This window comes from Rattus norvegicus, chromosome 15, assembly GCF_036323735.1.
Source record: "Rattus norvegicus strain BN/NHsdMcwi chromosome 15, GRCr8, whole genome shotgun sequence".
Classification (NCBI taxonomy): Eukaryota; Metazoa; Chordata; class Mammalia; order Rodentia; family Muridae; genus Rattus; species Rattus norvegicus.
The window spans coordinates 107409955-107433772 of NC_086033.1; the positions used below are offsets into that span (position 1 = coordinate 107409955).

At 36.6% G+C, this 23818-nt stretch overlaps 1 protein-coding gene across 1 annotated transcript in view; it reads left to right on the forward strand.

Annotated features, from left to right (window-relative positions):
• Itgbl1 (integrin subunit beta like 1) overlaps nt 1-23818 on the forward strand; it is a 261544-nt gene that overhangs the window by 223163 nt on the left and 14563 nt on the right. Inside the window, exon 8 of the mRNA NM_001017505.1 lies at nt 18610-18726. Coding sequence (NP_001017505.1) covers nt 18610-18726 — 117 coding nt within the window. The remainder of the gene's footprint in view (nt 1-18609; nt 18727-23818) is intronic.

A 23818-nucleotide genomic window follows, 5' to 3' on the forward strand; every position in this document is an offset into this window, starting at 1 on the left:
CGGCAGGAAGCAGAGAGAGCGAACAGGAAGTTGGACAAGACCACAAACACTCACAGCCACCCCTAGTGACATATTTCCTCTAGCAAGGCTGCACCTTGGTGGTGCACCATTAGTTCCATAACTTCTCCAAACCGCCACCAAATAGACTGAGGATTCATATCGTAGAGATGATGAAATTTAATGAAGTTTGTGAATAAACCAGTATTCTTTCTTCACTGGGGAAGAAAGCCAAGTGTTAAGTAAATTGATGTGTACTTGAAATTCTGTTGGCAGGCCAGGCTCAGCAGAACTTGAGCAGGCACTAGAATTACTTGATCATTTTAAGAAATCTCCATATTTGAAGGTAAAGTCAAGCCACAATTCTGGTTCTGAAGAGGAATAGTTGAAGAATTGATTAAATCTGATCTTCAGAGTTCTCCTCACTAGAACAGTTTTCTCAAGTTTAGGTAAATATATGCTGCATTATTTTCTAATAATTACATATGTAGTTCTAGATAAAAAGATGATTGGAAATCATTAACACATTAACAATACTTTTCTCTGAAGTTGAATTTAATTGGGAGAATATTGTGCCTTTTTATTGGATATGTATTTATTTATATTTCAAATGTTATCCCTTTCCCAGTTTCCCCTCTGGAAACCCCTATCCCATCCTCAGTCCCCCTGTTTCTATGAGGGTGCTCTCCCACCTTTACACCCACTCCTGCCTCCCTGCCCTGGAATTCCCCTACACTGGGACATCGAGCCTTCCCAGGACCAAGGGCCTCTCCTCTCATTGAAGGAGGCCATCCTCTGCTACACATGCAGTCGGAGCCATGGGTCCCTCCACATGTATTCTTTGGTTGGTGGTTTATTCTTGTATTTTTTCCAGTTTTTACAGTTTATAGTGATCTTTTATTGCTTTAGTATTGTTTACATATTGTGTTAATAATAATTCATGAACTGAACTGTCATTTATACATGCTGAGAGAGGGGAAATCAGTTTTCTCCAATGGTGTGACATTGGATTTATCAAATACTCAAATACTCTAGGGCAGACTTCATGTTCAAGAGTAGTTGAACATAGTTTTTGTTCATTTACCTGTTTAATTTTTTGTATGTTTGCATTTGTGTGTGTGTGATGGAATTTTTGAAAAATAGAATAAAATAATATACTGGTATAATCATTGATTTCAAGATACAAGTTGAAAGTCTAGATTAATATGTATATGTTTAATATGTAAGACTATATAATAAATATTTTATTAAATGAACTTTGAAACAATAAAACACATTTAAGATTCGTTGATACTTCTTAGACCAGAGCATTACCAAATTTCTATCTTAAGCATTGCAATGATAACTACCTGTCACTAAAGTGGTGATTAAGTACAAGGATAGAAAAAGTGCTTTTTAGATGGGATAGAAATGATTAATTTCAAAGAACAAAGAGATTTGATGAGGTAGGTTTCACATGAGCATTGTGCATGCACATTTCAGCCTCTTTAAACACTTACTGGATAAATTAAGGCAATCTATGCTCACTTGTCTCAGGGTGGTCCAACAGCAGAATGGTTAATGTTTGGGCCTGACAGTAACCTCTGAAAGAACTGCCCTTTTAAGTGTAGAATGTTGAATGGCAGTTACTTATTGCATGGTAGTAGCCTATCTCTCCCATTGTTGTATCTAACAGTGTCTCAAGATATTAACAAAGATCTTAGGCAGTGAGTGAGGCTTTTCCTCAACCAAGACACACTGCTTTGCCTGCTTTTAAGAAGAGAAACATGTTAGGGAAAGATTACAATCTGATGGATTAATGACTATTTCTTATACTATTTCTGAGATCCACTAAGAGAAAGAAGGAGACAGGAAAAGAGAGAGAGAGAGAGAGAGAGAGAGAGAGAGAGAGAGAGAGAGCAAGACAGAGAGGGGAGGGGAAGAGAAAAGACTAAAGGTAACACCAACAGATTTCTACTGGCTATAAATGAGCAAGTTATTTACATATAAAGAATGCATAAAATGGTATAAACAACATTACTAAGAGAAATTTGACAAGATACACTATTAGTCAATACCCTGTGTAAACATGGAGAACTGAAAGATTGCTATTTCTGCTGACTTTGACTCTTGGTGATTTGTTTCCTTTGCATGCCTCTGTTAATCTTTTACTCTAATCTGTGTATGATGTCTACTAAATGCTAAATGCCATTGAGGCTCAGTCTCTTTTCTGCAATGATAACACTTAATTTTGAGAGTAAAATTTCTGGTCTCAGGCCCCTTTCTCCGGGTTTACTCATATAGACACAGCTGTATCTTTTCTACTGACAATGCTTGAATCACCTGTATAGGATTTTACCTTTGGGGCAACCTTTTCAATGGTTTGTTGTATTTCTCTTGTTTCGTCTCAGATTTTGCATCTAGGGATTCTAAAGAATTGTATTACTTCCCATAAGAACAATATTGAAGGTAATTTAGATATAGCAAATTATTTGAGTTTCGAGTTGCTAGAAGCTAAAACATAAATATTACATATTTTGTTTTAACCTATTTTCATGTTATTTTAAAAAGTGGAAATTATTAAAAACCTCATATTCAAAGTCACACCCCTATTTGCCATTGTGTCTAAGGATTTGGGTGTTGAGTCAGAAGGAATATAAGTTCAAAGTCATCTTATATAGTCAACAACACCTAAAACAATAAAAATGTCATGTTTCTGGAGTAAAATTAATAAATTAAAGTGGGAAGATAAATAAGAAACTTAGAAGATATTATGTTTAGAATGTTTATTAGTTATTCTTTCCACAAAGCAGTTGTTGTTTTATAAGGGAAATAAGTGAATCTGCAAATTAAATTTCCCACTGGAGTTATTGCATGACTCATCACTAGCATCTTATGGGTAAGAAGTACATTCTGGGATTTTCAGGCAATCAGATGAGTTTAAACTGAAGATGATTCAAGACAAAAGTAATCAGGCTTTATCCAACACTGCTTTGTGTAATATAGAGTCATCATTGTGTAAAGCATTTGGGCATTTAGCCTTTCTCTGTTCTCTACTAATATATTCATTTCATTTTCTAAATTCTTTTACAGGATGATGTTAGTGTCATTATTTAGAGTGAATGGTCTATTCATTTTGATAAGCATCAGGTAAAAGCAACTCTTTTTACCCAGGAACCAATGTCATTCTTTCCTTTGGAAATATACATTACATTTCAAGCAATGACAGAAACTCTGGAGAAACCATGTTTCCATGTAATTTGTTCTGGTTTTCCTTGTTTTTATTTTATTTTATGATATTAAATCCTGTGATTTTTTAGAAGATATGATTGTTACACATAGTACAGTTAATCTCAAAATATAATGGGCCCAGCATTCCCTTTCATTTCAAGGAAATGGCCATGCACTTTCTGTGGTGAGGATGATGTGAAAACTTACCTGAGGTAGTGCAAGGTCCTTCTCAGCCAACATGTTAACACATTTTCCCATCTGAAGGCCTCAACCATGTCCTTAAATTTAAGCTTATCAGGTTCCTGACATTTCTAAGATCCTGGGCTTGAGGTGTGATTGATGACATTCTTCATTGAATAAGAACAAAACCCAAAACCAGCCTTCAGCTTGGATATTATGTGAAGGGTAATTTTTCAAAATTGGACGTAAAGTACATAGTATGTTATAAACCTGACAGTTATCTACAATTATGTTCACAATGATATTTAAATACTGGATAAATTACATACAGACTTTAATTTTATATTTTTAAGTTGTGATTTTTTTTCTTACTCTTAAAATAGGAGCTGAAGAAATAGTTCAGTGGTTAAGAGCACTTGTCCTTCTAGAGGAAGAAGTTCCCAGCACTGATCACTTGTGTCATGTAGCCTATGAGCATCTGTAACTCCAGTCTCACATGTTAATACCTACCTGCAGTCACACATATCTACACATAATTAAAAATAGTAAGAATAAATGTTTTTAAACAATTAATTCCAAAACCCAGAATATTTACGAATGTTACAAAGACATTTTTTGAATTTTCATTAAAGACTTTATTTTTATTCATGTGTATGTGAGTGTATCTGTTTGAATGTATGCCACATGTGTGCAAGTGCCCACAGAGACTTAAGGTAGGCGTTGGATCACTTGGAACTGAAATTAAAGATGCTTGCAGTCTATCTGACCTGGGTGTTGGGTGCTCCTAAGTGCTAAGCTGTCTCACCAGACCTGACAAAAAGCTTTTGACATGAACTGCTTGAAGAGTCCCACTCTTTCTAAAGTTGTCTACATTTCCACATGTGCTCTTCTGCATGTGGTCACTTTCACATAGGCAATGTCCTTTCTGGTTTTAGGATATGGGGACTTGATGCTGGTAGACCCTAAAACAAAGCCTAAGATCATTAGAGCACACTGATTTATAATGTCTTATCTTCTACAAACATGCTTGCTAGCCACTCCTGAGGTGAAAAGTCCACACTCGCTCTGTATATGGTCACTCGAGACTACAGAGATGTATGTGTATTAAGGGGTAATACCTTCACTCATACTTTTTAATTTTGTGTCAAAATCACAAATTGAATGTGACTCAGACCTGAGTTTGCTCCACTCCTTCTCTGAACAAATAAGTTTAACTGCAAGAAGCATTTGTCTATCATTTCCATTGTTACAGCAACTCCCCATTAGGCAGCAGCATTCGTTCCTTGTACCCTGGCCTTGGTATTCATCCCATAGGCCATACTATGGTAAACTACAGTTGCACATGCTCTTTCTGGAATCCATGGTGTCAAAGAGGTCATGAAATACAAATACCTCATGTGTGTAGATACCTCAAACCTAAATACTGTAAAGAATCATCTCCAATGGCCCACACCAACTAAGCAGGAGATTTACACTGATCACTGTTACAAGCCAGACCTTGCATGTGACAACGATTTGCCTGCTCTGACCCATGTCTTCTACAATAATCAGGTGAGGCATGGTTTTTTGGTTTTGATTTTTGTTAATATGTGTGTTTTTTCATTTTTGTGGTTTTGGTGATCAACAAAGCATTCTCTGCAATCTGATATACCTCCAGTCTGCCCATTCTTTAGTATTCATAATTTGTCAGGCATGACACATGGACAGGCTATGTTTGTTCTAGAGATTTACAGAACTGAGCAATATCTCATGCCTATGCGTTTAGGATCAGAAATATGTCATTTGGTTGCATATCACCACCTGTGGGATATCCTCCTCCAACTGGCACTGGCATTCACCATCTCTTACACAAATACCCATTCAATAATAGCCATCTTCCAAGCAGCTTGCTATTTTATTGTGTTAAGGTTCTCACCTTACCTAAATTATATCACTGCCCCTTGACCAAGCGGCTTCTGCCCTCCAGTGAGCAGAATACAGAATACTGCTTCCGGGCAATGACAGTCCCATCTGAATTTTATGGATTACTTTATGGTGAGTTACACTTCTTGATTAAACTCCACAGTTCCTGATTTATTCATTCCTAACATTTAACCTTGTGCCCACAAGTTTTAAGGTACCTTTGTGTGAGTGAGTCATTACTACCCAATATCTAAGGTTTTAGTTAGGAAACGAGACTTAAATAATAATTTGTTATTTTTAGAAACTACATAAGGTTGAAGTAGTGAGATAGCATTCTTTGTAGGGCTAGATGATTGCCCCTGTGATGTTTTTCTTGATGCCTTAAAAAAATTCAACATGAGTAAGGCCTTTTACTCCGTTCTCAGTTTTCTATTTTAGAGAGATTAGGGAAGATGCAGAAAATCCTAGTAATAAAGCATTTATTAAGTTGCCTAATTTCTTTACATGGCAACTTCATTATCTTGTTCTAAGGATGAATGTCCAAATAGAAGGACTGGCATGATTTATACTTTAAGATCAGGAGTAAGTTTCCTTGTGTAAAAATTGATGTGTGATGCCAACGTGGGTGGAATTCAAAGGGTTTTTTTCTGCTTATTTTGAAATGAAAAGCAGCTGTACTATTTCACCTTCAAATCTCTGAAGCAAGACTACTTCATTTCCCCCAGAAAAAAAATATTTGTACTTACATGAAATTGTACAGAATATTATAGTTCTCCAATGCTTAATTTCTTCTCATAGAAATTTCGAGGGAACTTAGGATGTATTTGGCAGCCACTTTTTTTGTGTGTGCAATCAGGTTGCTATGGTAAACCTATTATTTTAGGCAGAGCAGGACTATGTTAGTGAAGTGCTAATCTCTTTTCTGTTTTATGTGAGCCTCTAATTACTCTCCAACTATTGAGCATGTACTGCAAGCATGGTTTACACCATTTTATAAAAGGAGAAAAATAAGGTCATAGACAGTGTGCTTGCTGTTACCATCCTGGCAGGTGCAGTCGGCACAAAGGACCTCTTCTTAAATAATCTTATTCTAGAGCAGAAAGTGCAAATTTTGGTTGGTTTAACTGAAAAGTATAGTAAGGAAAGAAATGAACAAATTATATCTAAGTAAATGAAATATTTGCCCTCAACATGTTTTATTATTAAAAGAGTATGCAATGATAATGGTACTGTAATATAATGATAATATGTGATGATGTGGAACAGTCATTAGATCCATGGAAATATAGATCGGATCCATTACACATTTTAACTTTTACAGTAGTTCTCAGTAATGTGCCCATTTTGAAAATGGTGATGAATGAGGTCTAACTTACTCTTCTAAATAATCCTGTTTACTGGCAGATATGTCAAGATCAAAATCCAGCCCTATTTAAAGTTAAAAGTTTGACTGTTGTGGACTCACAAGTGCTTGTTAACTCAACCTGCAGGAGATACAGTGGTCTTTTATGACTTCTAAAATCACCTGTATTCATGGGCACATACCTACCTACACATAAACACACAGTGACAGATAATCTTTATCTATCTATCTATCTATCTATCTATCTATCTATCTATCTATCTATCATCTACCTATCTACCTATGTATCTATCTTTATCTCTAACTCTATATTTTTAATTGTGTCCCTTCCTAACACTTGACTCAACACTGTAAAGCTCAACCATGCATTAAAAGAAGCTTTTGCTAGCCCTGCAGAGTGTGCCTACTCATACATATTGCCTTTATTTCCTGATTATTGCTGATATTTAAACATCTTTCTTAATATTGTGTCTTTAGTAGCTGATATATTAGCTGATATTCTTGAGTGTTGCCCTAACAACAAAGTTGTACTCATTTGATTCCTGATACTCAAGAGTGTTGAGTGTTGAGTGTCGAGCCCATCCCTGAATAAGATCACAGGTATTCTCTATGTCATACTGTCTTAAGGAAGATAATGATAATCACACAAAAACCATGTGAAATGAGGGGTAGAAATTGTACGTGGGTTTATATGCACAAGTATTTGGGTGCCAGGGAGAGTTACTACAAGAACAACTAAGAGAACAAAGAATCAAAAGGAATTGCAGAGGAGGAGGAAGGAAAGAAAGAAAGAATGAGGGACTATAGGCTGGAAAACAAAATTTTCTTTCATAGTTTCACAGTCAGCCTTGTGCAAGTTTTAGACTACTAGCTCCTGAGGTGAACTTGGCAAGAGCAATATTTCCAGGCAGCTCTTCTTTTTCAGCAGGTGGAATTATTGCTGCTGACTCTCCCCCTCTTTTGTCCACTAGTCATCATTTAGTTTGATCTTATATATATTTTCATGAAATCGTATATATGTACATATTTATAATATTTCTTGCTTATGTTAAGGTTTGCTTTAAATAAAGTAGTGACATTTTAAAATCCAATTTATCAATACTTTTCTTTACCTTTCTAGTTTGGAAATCTATACATGTCATGTTTGGAACAGCCTTTTCTATCTAATGTCTAGGAAAATTCCATCCTATTCTCCTCTCAATATTTTGTGATTCAAACTATTAGATTTAAATGCTGAGTCTACTTGATTAATTGATTTTAGTTAAAGGTTGTTCAATAAAGGAACTGAACATTTTAAAAGATGACTTAGGCTGTAACAAACTTAAAAAAATAACCTATTAAGAGCTGGAGAGATGGAGCCTTGGTTAAAAGCATTTGCTACTTTTATAGAAGTTCTGGGTTTGGTTCTGAGCACCCACATGGCAGATCAAAACCTGTTTGCATAGCTAGTTGCAGAAGAACTGATGCTCTCTTCTAGCCTCTAAGTAGACTTCTACCAAGCCCATGAGTTTTAAACATACACAAATGCAGTCAAACAGTCTTACTCTTAAAAGTAATTTTTAATTTAAAAATGAAATATTAAGCCCATAAGACATACAGTATTTACTTAAGGGACTGTGAATTAGTATAATTACACACTTAGGTCTGGAAATACAATAATACCTCCATGCTATTAAGTCCTTTCTCTCTGCTCCCAGGAGCATGCTTCCTCCCCTGTGAAGATATCATTTCTTTACAGTAATCCCAAGTATGTTTTCATTTAAGTTTTCCTCCTAAGCCTATGTTTAAGTACTGCAATATTTATATTTGCTTATTTGGGAAGGAATGTATCAAAGTGGATGTGTGATTTTATAGGTGACTTCTTGCTTTAAAGATATTTATGTTACCTTATGCTAGTTACAGTGTTTACCTATTATTCCTGCACAGGATACAAGTTGGGTTCTCAGAACTCACACTAGGCAGCTCACAACTACTGTGACAGCTTCTTTGGACTCTGATTCTTCTGGTTTCCATGGACACTTGCATTCCTGTGTGTGTGTGTGTGTGTGTGTGTGTGTGTGTGTGTGTGTGTGTGTGTGTGTGTGGTGTGTGTGTGTGTGTGTAGACAAGTTTCATATATTATATCTATCAGTAATTTGTTTAATTTCTCTTTGATGTTACATTTAAGGTGTGTCTATAGTTAGAGAACATTTGGGCTATTTCTCATTTGTGGTTTTGTTGGTATCTCTCACTGTGTGGTTCTCTTTTGATCTACCAATATTTTTTTAGTTAATATAAGACTCCTAATCAAATTGCTAATATTTTCTTTACTAAAGAAAATTTACCCACATAGCATGTGTGTGGAAGATTAGCTTTTCTTTATGCTGCTCCACAGTGCCATTTAATCCTAACAGAATGTTCGATGTCCTAGACTTTGCTTCTCTATTCTTTGTACTGTTTCTGTTGGTCTTCAGCTTCCTTTAAACGAGCCATAGCATATTAAAAAAGGGTTTTCTGCATTCTTGTTCAACGGTGTTCTTATTGTTTTTATGAATACTTCTTATTCATAAAAATATCTTGGTTTACAATATATATAGAAGTCCTGGTGAGATTTTGTTTATGATTAAAAAAAAGGAATAAGTCAACACAGGCTAACTGAAATTGTCAATAGTATTGAATATTGTATTATTTCTTTACTTTTAAAATACTACTTAAGGAGTTTGGTTTTTTATTAGATATTTTATTTATTTACATTTCAAATGTTATCCCCTTTCCTGGTTTCCCCTCTGCAAATCCCCTACCCTATCCCCTGTTGCCCCCCTTTGCCATGGGGGTGCTCCACAACCCAGTTACCACTTCTCATGTCACTCACTGCCCTGGTATTCCCCTACACTGTGGCAGTGAGCCTTCACAGGACCAAAGGCATCTCCACTTATTGATGCCAGATAAGGCCATCTTCTGTTACATATGCAGCTGAAGCTATGGGTCCCTCCATGTGTACTCTGGTTGGTAACTTAGTCTCTGGGAGCTCTGAAGGGTCTGGTTGGTTGATATTGTTTTTCTTCTATGGGGTAGCAAACCCATTCAGCTCCTTCAGTACTTCCTCTAACTCCTCAACTGGAGTTTGTTTTTTAAGCTAATTTGTAACTTATTTTTATGAAAGTCTGATTGAATAGTAACTGATATATTCTGTTCATAATCAAAATTATTTCAGTAGTGTTTTGCATGTCTTATATTTCTGCCTTTTCTATCCCACGAAGCAATACTATTTGTTTTGGTGTGTGTGTGTGTGTGTGTGTGTGTGTGTGTGTGTGTGTATTTCTCATGTTTTTTTCTTTCATACCATATTTCACTAGCAAAGTGTGAATTTGAGCAAAACTGATGTGATGTTTATCTTTCTAATAGTCTTAGAGTTCTTTAAGTTTAATTTGTAGTATTAAGCAATTATTGTGATTAAGTTAATATATTTTGTTTATTAGTTTTCCTCTTGTTTATTAATTTCCAATATTAATAGTTCATTTACTACAGTAGGGGACATTGCATTTAAATTATATCTCATTTGATGATGTATGATTTATATGGTTTCATATGACTCGTATAGGAGGCTACTCTATTTACTCTTTTCACAAGAAGCACATATGAACACAGTTATCTATTTTGTTTCATAGGACACCTGAAAATTTACTTGAAAATAATTTTGTGTTTAAACAAATCTATCACATTTCAACTTGCACCACATTAATTTATCTTATTCATGAAAATTCCTTCCTTGCAATTCTGCAATTAAACATGTCCTTTATAAAATAAGAAACTCTAAGGGTCTTCAAGATGATTCTATGCATTAATACAGTTTTAAGTTGGTTCATTTTGTGTTAATATTACTGTATATAAGACAATTTCCATTATGATAGATTTGATTATTATTGGAATACAAAAAATACTCATTGATATGTGTTTTTGCCATATGTCTTTGTATTTCAATAAAATTATAATTTTATTTTTATATAAAACATACCATTTGATAATTTTAGGCTTAGCGTTATGGAGAGCAACTGGGATGTAAATAAATAAATAAAATATTTTATTTAAAACAAAGAAAAATGGTCTTTGAGAACATGGTATCATGCTTTTCTCTGTAAATAAGTAGGCTGTGGGAAGGATTGAATATCAAAGTCAGGAGAAGAATGAACCAATATCTTCTTAGGAGAATGTAAGCCTGGAATTGTGTTTGGGAGGAATATGTAGGAGCTATGAGAAAATGTAGATGAGTGGGAGACAGAAAGCATCTTGGGCTGCAAATGAGGAGCTCAGCAGTGCAAGGCAGAGCAAGAAACTCAAAAGAGATTGTTGTTCCTGTAATTCCGTTCTCATCTTGACCTGCTGCAATTCTCTTGACACATCACTAATTAGCAATCTCTTCAGTCACCAAACTGGTTCATTTCCTGGATCATTCTGTACTGTAGCTCAGATGTCATAGAGAGTCAGCTCTCTTTCTCTCTCTCTCTCTCTTTCTTTTTATATTTCCAAGAGCTCTTGCTAGGTTTGTCCTGTTTTGCTCAATATATCCTGGTAGCTTTTTATCTTTATACAGATGCTGAATGTTAGAATATCTCATATCCATTCTTGAAAATGTCTTTCTTCTGTATGTTCCCAAATACCACCTCTCCTCCTGTATTTTAAAACTATCTCACATGAAGAACTTGCAAGACATGGAACTAGACCCCGCCCCTGTGAAGACTCTTGTATTCCTTGATAAAACAATAATTCGATTAGTTCTATAAAATGATCCACTCAAACTAAATAATATCCTACATCATGCTTAATAAGGAGTATCATGGTTAATAAGGAGTAATAAAAATCAGAGAGTAGACAGAAGCATGCTTGTTATAGCCAGTGTTAATAAAAGTGCAAATGAAAAAAATAAAATCATACAGAAAGGGAAAGTTAGTTTTATATATAGTTGGACCTAAAGAGAAAGAAAGCCCTAGAAAAATTCAACTCTCTATTTAATAAAGCAACTAATGAAAACATTTGACTTTCCATATACAAATATTAATCAAATGAGTCTCATACTAATGGTCATTTTTAGAGTCAGAAGAGATGATCCAAAATTATTTAATATTTGGTAATATACTCCTTCTCCAACTATTTTATTTGTAGTCAATATTTAGTGAAGTGAGGCAAACTCTAGAAAAGCAGAACATTTAGACTTGACTTTTTGGGAAAATATTACCATATTTAACTAGGAACCTTACGGAAAACAAATCTCAGTAGATATTTGGTAATTTATTAGAGCATACTAGACTTCTATTTTATATTGTGGTGCTGTTATTATGAATGCTAGGTAAATTTTTCCCAGGAAGCTCCATAAACAGCCTAAATCATTGTCTTTCTGTACATCTTTCAAAGAGTTTTATATCTTGATGTTATAGGAGAAGCAAAAAGTCCAAAATTTAATTTAAATGAGATATATTTAAAAATTTTAAATAATTAGTTATACATAGACCTATGAGCTGTACATTTTTTCAGTATCTGAATTACACTATTTCTTGGTTTTATATGTTAGAAGTGAAAAGCATAAAGCCTATTTTTATCTGAACTCTTTAATATCTTTGTTCTTTCATTATTATTCTTTACTAAGGTTTAATAAGCCATAAAACACTGAGTAGTGTTTTGTATACTATATAATACTGTCTTATATAGAAAACATTACTAGACTGGCTTTTTGTAAATGTTAATAACTATGCTATCTATATTTAAGAGTAGGTAGTTCTATTTTTTGGAGGGTTTGTTGAGAGAAGACTAGTTGCTCAGGATCCAACAGGGAGGACATTAGCCGAAATACCCAACAGAGTGGGGAAGAACCTGTAGAGACCATATCCAGTGGATAGGTACCGCCCCTGGTTGAGGGATGGGGTCACCCACCTACCTCAAAAATAGAAATTCAGAATTCCCCTTGTCAAAAGGAAATGCAGGTACAAAGAGTGGAGGAGAAACTGAAGGAAAGGCCATCCAGAGACTACCACACCTAGGGATCCATCCCCTATGCAGCCACCAAATCCAGACATTATTACAGATGCCAATAAGTGCTTGCTGACAGGAGTCCTGTATAGCTGTCCCTTGAGAGGCTCTTCCAGAGTCAATACAGATGCAGGTATACACAGTCAAACATCAGACTGAGCACGGGGACCCCAATGGAGAAGTTAGGGCAAGGACTGTAGAAGCCGAAGGGGTGTGTAACCCATAAGAAGAACAACAATATCAACCAATCTGACACCCCAAAGCTCTCAGGGACTAAACACCAACCAAAGTGGACACAGGTCACTCCAACTGGATAAGTAGCAGAGGATTGCCTTCTCTGACATCACTGGGAGGGGAGCTCCTTGGTCCTGTGGAAGCTTGATGACCCAGGATATGAGAATGCTAGGGTGCTGAGGCAGGAGTGAGTGGGTGAGCATCCTCACAGAGGCAGGGGGAGGGACAGGGGATTGTGAAGGGAAAATGGGAAAGGGGATAACATTGGAAATGTAAATAAATAAAATAACCAATAAAAAAAGTAGGTAGTTCAAATTAGTGTAGAATATACTTTGGATATGTTTTGGTACGATAATATTGATTTTATTGATTCAATTAACTTCTTATCACATAGGTATTTCTATTTGTTTCTGAGTTGTCTTATTTTATTTTCTTTATTTATATTTCAAATGTTATCCCCTTTCCCTGTTTCCCCTCCAGAAACCCACCAGCCTATCCCCCCTGTCACCATGAAGGTGCTCCCCAACTCACCTGCCCTCTCCTCCTGGCTCCCTGCTCTGGCATTCCCCTATACTGGAGGATTGAGCCTTCACAGAACCAAGGGCCTCTCCTCCCATTGATGTCTAACAAGGCCCATCCTCTGCTACATATGTGGCTGGAGCCATGGGTACTGTTTGGTTGGTGGTTTAGTCCCTAGGAGCTCTGTGGTGTCTCTGTGGTAATATTGTTGTTCTTCCTATGGGGTTGCAAGCCCCATCAGTAACCTCAGTCCTTTCTCTAATTCCTCCATTGGGGACCCCATTCTCAGTTCAATGGTTGGCTGTGAATATTTGCCTTGGTATTTGTCAGGTTCTGCCAGAACTTCTCAGGAGACAGCTATATCAGGCTCCTGTCGGCATGTACCTTTTGTTAACCCCAGTAGTGACTGGGTTTGGTAACTGCATGTGGAATGGATCCCCATGTGTCAAAGTCTCTGGATATCCTTTCCTAATCTTCCTATAAACTAACTATTTCTTTCATTTGGCAATTGATTGAATTTATTGTTTTGATTGTCAATATGTCACAATAGCACTTATTAGAAGTAGACATATTATTCTCTTTAGTTATTTATGATAATTTTAATTTTATAATAGTTGGTGAATCACATTCATATCTTCATAACTTTAGAAGAATCTGTGAAATAATATCATTTCTTAAGTGAATGAAACAAATCCAACTTCCTTTTCATTAAGGACAATAAATCTACATATCTTGTCTTTCTCCTTCAAATAGCCGAGATCTTTCTCACTGCCAACACAATCAAAAAATCTTTAGTCACAAGAGAAACGCAAATCAAAACAACCCTGAGATTTCACCTCACACCAGTGAGAATGGCTAAGATCAAAAACTCAGGTGACAGCAAATGCTGGCAAGGAGGTGGAGAAAGAGGAACACTCCTCCATTGTTGGTGGGATTACAGACTGGTACAACCATTCTGGAAATCAGTCTGGAGGTTCCTCAGAAAATTGGACATTGAACTACCTGAGGACCCAGCTATACCTCTCTTGGGCATATACCCAAAAGATGCCCCAACATATAACAAAGCCACATGCTCCACTATGTTCATCGCAGCCTTATTTATAATAGCCAGAAGCTGGAAAGAACCCAGATGCCCTTCAACAGAGGAATGGATACAGAAAATGTGGTACATCTACACAATGGAATATTACTCAGCTATCAAAAACAACGACTTTATGAAATTCATAGGCAAATGGATGGAACTGGAAAATATCATCCTGAGTGAGGTAACCCAATCACAGAAAAAGACACATGGTATGCACTCATTGATAAGTGGCTATTAACCCAAATGCTTGAATTACCCTAGATGCACATAACAAATGAAGGATGACCAAAATGCAAATGCTTCACTCCTTCTTTAAAAGGGGAACAAGAATACCCTTGGGAGGGAATAGGGAGGCAAAGATTAGAACAGAGGCAGAAGGAACACCCATTCAGAGCCTGCTCCACATGTGGCCCATACATATACAGCCACCAAACTAGATAAGATGGATGAAGCAAAGAAGTGCAGGCTGACAGGAACTGGATGTAGATCTATCCTGAGAGACACACCCAGAATATAGCAAATACATAGGCGAATGCCAGCAGCAGTCCACTGAACTGAGAACGGGACCCCCGTTGAAAGAATCAGAGAAAGGACTGGAAGAGTTTGAAGGGGCTCGAGACCCCATATGAACAACAATGCCAACCAACCAGAGCTTCCGGGACTAAGCCACTACCCAAAGACTATACATGGACTGAACCTGAGCTCCAACCTCATAGGTAGCAATGAATAGCCTAGTAAGAGCACCAGTGTAAGGGGAAGCCCTTGGCCCTGCCAAGGCTGGACCCCCAGTGAATGTGATTGTTGCAGGGAGGGCAGTAGTCGGGGGAGGATAGGGAGGGGAACACCCACATAGAAGGGGAGAAGGAGGAGTTAGAGGGATGTTGGCCTGGAAACCTGGAAGGGGAATAACAATCGAAATGTAAATAAGAAATACTCAAGTTCACACCAGTGAGAATGGCTAAGATCAAAAACTCAGGTGACAGCAGATGCTGTCCAGGATGCGGAGAAAGAGGAACACTCCTCCATTGTTGGTGGGGTTGCAGACTGGTACAACCATTCTGGAAATCAGTCTGGAGGTTCCTCAGAAAATTGGACATTGAACTGCCTGAGGATCCAGCTATACCTCTCTTGGGCATATACCCAAAAGATGCCCCAAAATATAAAAAAGACACGTGCTCCACTATGTTCATCGCAGCTTTATTTATAATAGGCAGAAGCTGGAAAGAACCCAGATGCCCTTCAACAGAGGAATGGATACAGAAAATGTGGTACATCTACACAATGGAATATTACTCAGCTATCAAAAACAATGACTTCATGAAATTCGTAGGCAAATGGTTGGAACTGGAAAATATCATCCTGAGTGAGCTAACCCAATCACAGAAAGACATACATGGTATGCACTCATTGATAAGTGGCTATTAGCCCAAATGCTTGAATTACCCTAGATGCCTAGAACAAATGAAACTCAAGACGCATGATCAAAATGTGAATGCTTCACTCCTTCTTTAAAAGGGGTACAAGAATACCCTTGGCAGGGTAGAGAGAGGCAAAGATTAAAACAGAGACTGAAGGAACACCCATTCAGAGCCTGCCCCACATGTGGCCCATACATATACAGCCACCCAATTAGACAAGATGGATGAAGCAAAGAAGGGCAGGCTGACAGGAACCAGATGTAGATTTCTCCTGAGAGACACAGCCAGAATACAGCAAATACAGAGGCGAATGCCAGCAGCAAACCACTGAACTGAGAATAGGACCCTCGTTGAAGGAATCAGAGAAAGAACTGGAAGAGCTTGAAGGGGCTCGAGACCCCATATGTACAACAATGCCAAGGAACCAGAGCTTCCAGGGACTAAGCCACTACCTAAGGACTATACATGGACTGACCCTGGACTCTGACCTCATAGGTAGCAATGAATATCCTAGTAAGAGCACCAGTGGAAGGGGAAGCCCTGGGTCCTGCTAAGACTGAACCCCCAGTGAACTAGACTGTTGGGGGGAGGGCGGCAATGGGGGGAGGGTTGGGAGGGGAACACCCATAAGGAAGGGGAGGGGGGAGGGGGATTTTTGCCCAGAAACCGGGAAAGGGAATAACACTCGAAATGTATATAAGAAATACTCAAGTTAATAAAAAAAAAAGAATAAAAAAATACTCAAGTTAATAAAGATCAAAAAGAAAGAAAGAAGAAAGAAAGAAAGAAAGAAAAGAAAGAAAGAAAGAAAGAAAGAAAGAAAGAAAGAAAGAAAGAAAGAAAGAGGAAAAAATCACTGGTGCTTTGCACTGGAAAGATCTTGTTGTCTTGATAAGATTTAAGCACTGTTTATCTAATATAAAATTGTACTTAGTGCTTTAGTAGTGAAGGGATACTAGGTGAGAGTCAAGGAGCAATTCTGCCATCTAATCAAGCATGAAAGAAAAGATGGTGTCTTAGAGAGCTCAGATTTTCACTGGCTTCTAACCATTGGTGGTATTCTATAGAGGAGATTGTATAAAGTACAAAATTAGGATGAAATAATGTACATGAGTGATGTCTGTGTCTTCAGTGAATATCCAACATTGACTATAAACTTCATTAATGGGAGAAAATACATTTTATAAGGAGTTCATGATTGTAATTCACTTGGATCATCAGCGTCTGCAACAGCCTGGATAAGGGGAACACACAGGACACAGGTTGCTGGTGCTATATGCTGGGCTAAGCTCTCTGTTTCATCTTGGATCCTGCACCTTTGCTTGAGAACCAGAACTCTAGCAAGAGGTTCTCCTGTGTCTCCATTCTGGTCCTCAATGGCCAAGAAGAACTGTCATTCAGAGAGAGATCCTTCTCTGTTGTTATAGTTACAGCTACTAGCAAGTAGAAAAAGAAGTTATTCAGAAGACCGGGAAAAAGCCTTGTTGAAAGTGTCTCATCTTTCACAGTATTCTAAGGCAACACTGACCCTACACTCCTGCCAGAATGACTGAATCATTGCAAATTAGATCATCTGTAATTTCAGCTCTAAGACTGTATGAGTCTAAATAATGTTTTTCCTCCACCACTGCCAATGCTGAATTTCTTTAACAAGATACAAGTACAGCAACAGCATTGTTGGGCTAGCCCTGAAGCATCATAGGATCATTTCAGTGGGTGTGTAATTATGATAGTTAGGCTAATGACTAGGAGTAACAGCTGTCTTGAAGTCCTGTCACCAGATGAATTTCTGGCAAATGAGTCTGATTTCTCAGACAAAGGGAAGTTTCTTCCTGTTCAGTCTTATGATGCCATATTAAAATGCAATATTACTTAATAGGTGAACAAGCTTCAAGGTCAATGAGAATGGATGTGAATTTTGATTCTAATCTTAACTAGCAGGTTCACCACCAACAAGTACTTAGTCTCAATGATATCGCAATTTCTTGTCTTGTCAATTGGGCATAATCTGGTAGTCAATATGTAATATTTTAAAAACAAAATGAGACAAAGCAAGGAATCAACGATTAGCAGCTAGGTACAGCTGAAGAAATAATGACGTCAATTTTCATCTCACAAGCTGAGGGGCTTCACATGAATCAAACTCATTCTGCAATACATTCATAGTTTGAGGTTTAGGGCTAAGTATTTGAAGGTCGTGGTTTTTTGTGTTTGTTCCATATTAAAATGATTTTTATGAACTAGGAAATCAGCCACGAAAATCACTAAATTATCAAACAGAAATGTACCTATGATTACTTTTTTTTCTCATGTGATACTCCATCTCCAATTAAAAGAACTTTTACATAACCAAAGTATGTTGAATTAGATGAAAATGTATACTGATATATGAGCATTTTATGTATATTACACATGATGCTTTGATGCAATTATTTTTAATGGCACATTTGAACTAGGTGTTAAACAGTTTCATCATGGAATTATCCCTCAGAGTTGATTAAAATGTGGCATAACAAATGTGGCCAACTTCTCAGCCATTGTCCTTTCCACTCCATAGTTTCTTGGCATTTATGTTTGAATTTCAGAGTGTTGTAGGAAAGGTGGAGAAAGTATTTGTTGGACACTTTGGGATATTTGGGTTTTGAATGTGCTTGTTTCTCTGAAAGCCCTGATAAACCTTGCTCTCTCTGGTTACCTTGTAGGCAGATGCGAATGTGGCAGATGTACCTGTTACCCTCCCGGGGACAGCAGAGTATATGGCAAGACCTGTGAGTGTGATGACCGGCGCTGTGAAGACCTAGACGGTGTGGTCTGTGGAGGTAGTTACTGTTCTCTCAGCTTTACTTCATCTGACCTTCTTCATTGTTTAGGCCATTTAAAGATTCTGTTCAAAAAAAGTAGTTAAATACACCATTATATCAAAAAGCAATATAGCTTTATTACCACTTTTATAAACAAGAACACTTGACTTGTGGATATGTGAAAATATTGTCTAATCTAAATCAATTTCTTTTTTTTTTTTTTTTTTGTTCTTTTTTTCGGAGCTGGGGACCGAACCCAGGGCCTTGCGCTTCCTAGGTAAGCGCTCTACCACTGAGCTAAATCCCCAGCCCCCTAAATCAATTTCTAAGTTCCATGCTAGTTGGTGGCAAGTGAAAGGTTTCCATTGCATGCCAATACCTGTTCATGATTTCTATTATTTCACTCAGAAATACTGATTCAGAAATGAAATATCACCAAAACCTGGGAAAGTAACTGTAAGATTACAGTCCAAGTTCACTACAGAATCAGAACACATAGAAACTCAGCTCCTTGCCTTACATTTGGATACCAAAATTAACCTGAAAATCAATTACCCAGATAAAGAGAAAGGTAGGGCAATGATAGATGGAAAAGTAAAATGAGAAGATTAAAGTCCAAGAGATGAAATGCTGAGATGAATACCATCCAGGAGAGGGAATATAGATCTGAATTACTCTAGATCTGTCAGTCTTAAAATGCTTTGTATTGTCCAGAATGATGTTGCTGGTGTCTTTTGACCATCATCTGGCAACTCTCTTCTTACTTTATCATCACTATGCATCTGTCTATCTTTACAGTTCACTTCTACCTTCTTGTGAATTTTGATCACCTCTACTTTCTGTAACATACTCTGAGACATTTATAATTTTACCACTTATATTGAACAATGGGCAAGTGCTTTGAAGTATTTACTATATCTGATGCTTTCTTGCTCTATAATCGTGGAGGTTATTCTAAAATAGAATTTCTACTTTCTTCATTCTCAGGGTAAGACATGGAGGGAGGTTGATTGAGTTAGCAACCAAAAATTACAAACGGCAGAAACGTGTGTGAGCCTGCACGTTCAGTTTACAGATTTTTCCTCATGCTATGGAGTTCCTCAGAGGGCCATCAAATTATTTCCCCGTTTCAATGTTGCTTTTAGGTTAGCTCTTCTCTTCACTAATATTAGTTGCTAGCATTATCTAAAAGATTATTGTCACTTAGTTTATATATAATTTACATATATATATATATATACATATATACATAGCTAGTATCTAGAAAGTTCCTTCCATATGGACCTTACTATTCTTATTAACATAATCTTGTTGCTTGGTTAAGGACAGTGCCTATAGACTGGGATCTTCTCACAATGGTCTGGTCATGTTTGTTGTCCTTTCCTTTCTGACATCCAGTGTTCACCAAACATGATCCTCCTTGTACAGCATAATTGGATGATTTATTTGAAGTATTTGATTTCTTACACATCTATTAAATCTCTACGTACATTAAATTGTGTATTTTTTCTCCATGAACATTTCTATCAAAAACCAAAACAGATTTTTTACCTGTCACATAAGAGCAAGTGCTTATTGGGTGAGTGAAACAACCTATGGAAGGGTTTTGCTTGAAAAATTCTCTGGATTGCATGTGATCCGTATTGTCCATCTACACAAAGTTGACTCTGTCTCTAAGAGAACAGACTTACATGATCCAAATTAGTAAAATCCCCATGAACAAACCAGGGCAGCAATTCTTCCAGGAGCAATGAGAAATGGAGTTGTCCCAGAGCTCAGAACAGGTTCTGAAGAAATATATTTGGTTGTTGTTTGTTGAAAAATGTAATGAGAACTGGAAGTCGTGTTAGGAAAGAAAAGGCATTTGATAAAAGCTATTTGATTTGAATAACATATAGGTTCTATTAAAACTTTATTCTAGCACAAGAAATGAAGGTCTAGAATCATGCAAAACACAATTCTCATGTATTAACCAATTGTTCCCTAATGTCTACTTCTTGCAATTATTTTCTTACTACATCAGCATGACTCACATGGTGTGTGATCACAAGGTGTGTGATCAGTTCCCATGACTGAAAGAAACCTTCAGACAGTAAAACTCAACATAAGCAACAAGGAGGAAAGAATGTCAGTGAGTATCTGTTATGGCTAACAACACAGATACCACTTCAAAACTTACATACACTTTACAAGAACAAGATCTTAGTACAATGGCTTGGTCATGTTATAAGTAAGAATAAAGAGCCAAAAACATTATACATAACTAACTAGCCATGCCTGGTACTCTGTGTAATAACATACCCCAACATATGTATGGCATATGTCCTTTGTATGTATGGCAGCTATGTTCTACAAGACAACCCTGAACACTGAATTAACAAATGCAGAATCACCAGACTCAGGAGAAATGTGTAATTAGATTCTTTCTTTGGCCACAATATTTTCAATGACTATTCAATACACAACTTTATTTTATTTATTTTGCTCAAAAACACTTCATTTAAATATAATTGATCCATTAATATTGAGCTCAAGATCTGATCATGTCTAATCAAACTTAATCTAGCATGTATATTTGTATATAAGACATATATCCTTCTTGTACTCAGAAAAACAAACAAAAGCAAAAGAATTTTCAGCACTGTACCAGACAGTCTTTGAATCATCAAATGTGGCACTGAAGAGACCATGTAAGAGACACTTGTTTAGGATATGAAAGCTAAAAATGAAAGAAAATAATGACATTCTTTGACCTTAGCTGGATCTACAAATCTGAAGCATGGTACTTTCTACCATTGCACATATATGCTCCCATTGCTCTGAATGCACTGAGATTGGAGCGCTAAATAAATATAGAAATAAGTGAGTCTGGAAAAAGAAACAAGGATCAGTGCAAATTATCTCTAGTTTGTTTTAAATGCTACAAGAAGGGTGAACAATGGTTCCCACTTAGCTTTGCACTGATCTTCACATACAGGTTTCATTAAAGAGGTGAGGAAAATTAATGTTTTAATTCCTGTATTTTCTGTTTATGCTTTGTGGAAGAGATTACATGGGTGGTGGCTGTTTTATTATCATGGTTTTCTATTTCTTCACTGATCTTAAAATACAGAAGACCTTCCATTGTAGAAGACATTTGAACCTGAACCAGTTGTGGTAATAAAGTACACAGTGTAGCAAGCACTCTGTAAGGAAGTCAAAAGCTCTCATGACTTTTACAACTCATAAAAGAACCTCTCTGGAGTACATAAAATCATCTGTGTGTCTGGCCTATGATCTGCAGAGAAGACAGTCATATGAGTATATAAACCCCTGTGAAGCAGAATGCCCATGTTTGATGATGCCAAGGTGTTGGTTTCTGACCCATGTTCTTGTAAGGAAGCTGGTAAACATTTAATTGAGTCAAATAAAAGCTCTAACTCTGGAGGATAAGCAGAACTTATAAACATTCCTGATATAATGAATGATATTAGTGATAGCTAAAGTCAGCCCTGGTGGCTCCCAGATTTCTTTGCAGTATTAGATGGATGGAAAAATTTATACTTTGCATTTAACAGTTATCTCCTTTTTGAAGAGAATAGGTTTTACATAGAGGTCAATGGGATGGAAAAGCTAAGATATATCATGATTCTACCTAGTATTCTGCTCTTTATTTTTTTTTTACATTCTTCTAAATAATCTCACCAGATCTGCTCCCAGATACCTCGTCTGAGGAGCTGTTGTACATTCCCTCTGTATGTATTGCTTCCAAGGATTACATGACTCAGTGAGATGCCATGAATGTGGATATAATCAAACTCTCTTCCTCTCTTCTCCATCATCATAATCCACACTTCAAGCTTTTTTCAAACTTAGCATAAAGAGCATCCTTTAAATAAATTAGAAGTTAAGGGAGTCTCAGAATTTGTGAGCATAGAATTATGGAGTATAGAATTCTTCAAGTTGGAGTAGATGTGGATTGGATTTACAACAGCTTTGGGTGTGTGGTGTTTAATATGAAAGTATTTAGGTCTGAGAAGTCTAACAAAATCATAGTAAATAAAAATATTTGTTGAGGAAAGATATTTTATTTTATTGTGTCTTCTAAAAGTATTTATTTATTTTATGTATATGTGAGTATGCCTGAGTGTATGTATATACACTCAGTACATGCAGATACTAACAGTTACCAGAAGAAGGCATCAGATCCTTGGGTTCCAGAGTTGTAGGTAGTTATTAGGTTTGACCTGGGTGCTCTGAACCAAACCTAGGTCGTTAACAAGAGCAGTGAGTGCTCTTAACTTCTGAGCTATGCTGACAGCCACATTTTCTTGTATCCTTAAGTAATTCTAAGTTGATCCTGAACATGTTGGGAGGGCTTTATTTGGAGCCTCTATCTGTTATACCTTGTCACAGGTATTGCTATTTGTGGTGGAAACAAGGATGTTTTCCCTTTCAACTAATTTTTTAATCAGCCTGCAAAGCAATCTTGCAGCATCTTTATACATACTTAGTACTTTTGTTGAGCTCCTTCTTTCTGCTCCATTCTTTCACCCTCAATATTTCTACTCCCACATTTTTTCCTACTTAGCCTGTGTTATTTTATTCTTCCCAATTCATCCCCTAAAATTTTCCCATCTAGTAGACCCATTTTTAGTTGTTTCTGAGCTTATACTGATACTCACTCTCACAAAAAACACACTTATGCAAAAGTTAGAAGCTAACAACATAAAGGAGAAAAATATTATATATATGTATATACATACATATGTATACATACACACACATGTGTTAACTCATTAATATAATAATATACTTCCGTTCCATTTGTTGCCTGCAGATTTCATTATTCATTTTTCCAACAAATAATGGATACTAAAATTATTTTAATTTGATCATTTCCTCTGAAACACTTAATTAAAGAATAGAGCAAAAACCAAAACAAAATTCATTGATAAAAAATGTCACCAAGTTTGATAGTGGTGGCTTGCTTATACCTTTAATTCCAGTACTTGGAATTAAATTTGGAATTAAATCACAGGTAGGCAGATCTCTGAGCTTGAGACCAGTGTGGTCTACAGAGTGAGTTCCAAGACAAGCTACACAGTGAAACCCATAAAAGACATAAAGA